The following is a 3501-nucleotide window of genomic DNA, read 5'->3' on the forward strand; positions in this document are numbered from 1 at the left end:
ATTACGAATAACAGCGTGAGAGCGTCTCTTTACAAGAGAGAAGCAAGGTGATAATTGTGAATTGTAGAGTCCAAGCTTTAATTTCCGTTACTAGCAAATTACACTACTTATACCTAATAATAATTCCAACAACTTTACAGATTGTTCATGTAATTTGCGAGAGAATGTTGGAGTTATGTGGCTGTCAAACTGATGAATTTTCTTCAAATGCACTCTCGATAACACAAAACTTCCTTTGTATAAAGGTACATGGTGGTACCCAGCAACAAGAGTCCTTTTCCCGTGTATCCAGCGTTGACGGTAGGAATACAAATTTGCTTTAATAATATTATTACGTCGTTTTCATGTAGACATTCTTTCGACTGACGATCTGCCAAAGCTTCCGACATGCAACAGTTCTTACACATGCAACGCAACTTCTCCAAGTCCTAGTCCGTCGGAATGTGACGAAAACACAGATGCATCTGTAAAGTTTAGTGATTCGTACTCAGGTAAAGGCTACTTACGAAGTAAGTTTCACCGAAATTGTATTGTAGATCTAAGTACTTTGGATGGAGAAGAATTGAAGGAAGACGTAAAGGATTTATTGCTGAACGAAAATAAATGTTTTCAAGAACTAGTCACCAATAAGCAAAAAGAGGATACTGATTCTCTCCGAGAAATATATGATCGAAGTGAAGTCATCTCATCCCTTCTAATTCCCTTTGACAATGCCGACTCAAAATTCGCACAAACAATTTTGGAATACGAAAATACCATAAATGCATCTCAATTTGGATGGAAACTTTTAAAAAATGAAACCAATATTGCTATGTTGGCAAGTTTACTTTACGACTGGTTAGAAACCTTAAGAAGTCCAGTGTTGGGAACAGACGATTTAGAAGTAATTGTAATTAATTACAAATTAACGGAGCAGTGTTTAGCAAAGTTTGATTTGGTATTGACTGTAACAATGTACCTATATCTTTTTGTATTTCGCCATTCTTTCAGGAAGAAGCGTGTTTAATCGAATATTTGATTAACTTTATTGCCAAGCTCGGGCCGATGTCAGATAAAGATGAGGAAAACGTACTCTTGAGAATGTTAGCTGCGTTAACTCAGCAAACTGTCGTTATAGAAAATGAAACGTTACCGATGGGTAAGTTTAATGAACAAACAGCGAGTTAGTGTATGTACGCGATCTGACTCAATAGGTAGAGACTTTCGAAGATTTCGTGAAGGAACTCTAACCTGTGCGAGGCATTTCTTTAAGGCTCTTCTTCCATTAACAACTGAACATCATCAAAAATTTGCAAAAGCAAGAATTGGCGGTACCAGTGCACATAGTAGTGCAGAATCTGACAATCAAAATATGTGAATGTGGCTTCCTTTTCATAAGATTCCAAAGTCAATTGTAAAAAATAGTTCATATTTTGTTACAGTATTTGCAAATAAATGATAAAAGTGTTTTTTTAGGATTTGTGCGACGCTCCGATCTGATTGACTAGCAGGATACGTTACTTATTTGTTATAAAGCAATATCCTTATTTTTTATTGTGAGTATACTGAGTGGATCCATCGATTCCATTCAAAATAAAAGCATATCTACAACCGTGTTATTTGTCGTATCAGGACAGATGCTCCCTTGATCATGTGGTCCCCTGGCCCACTTGAGCTCCTGACTCCGATTTGGTAAACGCTTGCTCTTCTAATAGTAGCACCTACCACGATATTTCTGACCTTAATGTAAAAAATGTCTTGAGAACTCTGGATTATGTGCAAAAGCTAGAATAACTATGCTTGAGTTGTAAATAATGTATATAATATATGTATATAGGCCATGTTTAAAAAAGTAAAACCATTGAAAAAATATTGCAAAATCTAAAAAAAAATTTAAAAAAACATCGTATAACAAAAAAAAAGAATGACGACTGGATAAACCATTTTTATGTCGACAGTGCTAAGCCTGTGAAAAATGTGAAGGGAGGCAATCTAATTTTTTGTAAAAGGGTACATTATAGGTAGTAGGCAAACGAACACACCAATTCACACTCACGTTTCTAACATACAGATGCAACATATGAATGTTATTTTTTTTTCGGATGTATTACAAAGTGAAATGGTGTCTACCAGTTTTGTTTATTACTCTCCGTACACCTGCGTGTAATTCACATGCACCTTATTACGTTAATAGTGGGCGCAAGTGTATTATCTAAGTTTTCCTAATCAGAGGCAGAGGGTCCAGAGGAGCATATCAGTCCATGACATATATAGACATTCATTTATTTACATTCAAGGATCGTGATACTTTCTTCAAGACACACAAAGCAAGATAGTGTGACAATAGAAAAGAAGAAAAGATTGCCGGTTTGTATACTTTAAATTTAAGATGAAGGGGTAAGTATAGCCACGAGAACATTTGGGTGGAATAAACCTTATCTTTTAGTATAATTTATATTCAAAGACCTTATACAGGCTGATTCAAATTCGAGGGCCACCATGGGGATCTCGGAAAATGTAAAAAATAGGTAGGTAGGTAGTTTAAATTTGGCAGCGTTGCGTGTTTTGTGCTTAACAAAAGGGCGTTTTGAAACTGAAAAAATCCGACTACTTTGGGAGATTTTGCAAAAACGTTTTTATTTTTACCGAAGTTATTTAAAAAGATATTTCAAGATAAATGACACTTTATTATGGCCATTTTTTTCCCTCCCTCCATTTTTCCGAGACTCCCGTGGGGGCCCTCGAATTTGAATCAGCCCGTATATGGTGAAAACTCTTGCAACTAATAGCGTAAGTACAACCTGTTAAAAGAGCGTTGAAAAAACTACCCTATTAACGATTTTAAAATAGCGGCAAACGCTCTCTGCAGTCTGTACCGCATGGGCGCCGCTACTAAAGGGCAAGGGGGGGCCCGGGCCCCTCCCTGGGATTTGATAAATCGCTTAATCCATTTTAGAAAATGTTGAAAGCTCACGATAAAACCAGAATAGCCACCTTTTTCTGTCCCATCGCTGTTCGGTGACAAAGCAAAAGTAGGCAAACCTTTTATAACCTTATTGAGTTACCTCAATGTCCATAAAGTTCCCATATTGTATAGACTATAGAGATTAAATTAACCGAAGACCGCAGGGTGGCTGTTTGTTTTGGAAAAACATCAATGACAATAAGCTGTCATGTTACATATTTCGGTTCGGCGCTTTTGAGCGCATTTTCCAAAAGGAAAATGAACGCTATTGTCCGCACTTTGTCCGTCTTTACCATTACTAGTCCTCCACTTTAAGCTATTTCGTTGTTGTTTCTTTCTTATACGGTGTAGCACAGCCTCGAGATCAGAACGACAAAAGACTTTTTGGATTAGTCCCTTCCTTCCCCAGCTATTCTTTAGTAGGGGAATTTTTTGTTACTCAGCTCGTATTGGGAAATCAGACTTTTAATTCCGCTCATATTCATTATAGCACTGATCCTTGAACTCGTAGAAATGGATTGGCGAAGATTTGACATCGCTGAATTTTCGTTCTCGAG

General features: G+C 37.0%; 1 protein-coding gene across 1 annotated transcript; it reads left to right on the forward strand.

Moving 5' to 3' along the window:
- The first annotated feature begins 9 nt into the window (after positions 1–9).
- LOC116166008 lies at positions 10–1448 on the forward strand. The gene is made up of 5 exons (XM_031480816.1): positions 10–300; positions 351–491; positions 537–937; positions 991–1138; positions 1194–1448. The coding sequence occupies exons 1-5, from the start codon at positions 165–167 to the stop codon at positions 1355–1357; spliced, it is 990 nt and encodes a 329-aa protein (XP_031336676.1). The 5' UTR covers positions 10–164; the 3' UTR covers positions 1358–1448.
- The last annotated feature ends 2053 nt before the right edge of the window (positions 1449–3501 follow it).

Source organism: Photinus pyralis, unplaced genomic scaffold (genome assembly GCF_008802855.1).
Source record: "Photinus pyralis isolate 1611_PpyrPB1 unplaced genomic scaffold, Ppyr1.3 Ppyr1.4_LG3a, whole genome shotgun sequence".
Lineage (NCBI taxonomy): Eukaryota > Metazoa > Arthropoda > Insecta > Coleoptera > Lampyridae > Photinus > Photinus pyralis.

What these genes read in the sequence shown, in the direction of transcription:
- LOC116166008 (XM_031480816.1), top strand. Translation starts at nt 165, where the DNA reads ATGTTGGAGTTATGTGGCTGTCAAACTGATGAATTTTCTTCAAATGCA. An exon ending in CCGTGTATCCAGCGTTGACG is followed by an intron (nt 301 to 350) that starts GTAGGAATACAA and finishes GTTTTCATGTAG; the next exon opens with ACATTCTTTCGACTGACGAT. An exon ending in AAATGAAACGTTACCGATGG is followed by an intron (nt 1,139 to 1,193) that starts GTAAGTTTAATG and finishes CTGACTCAATAG; the next exon opens with GTAGAGACTTTCGAAGATTT.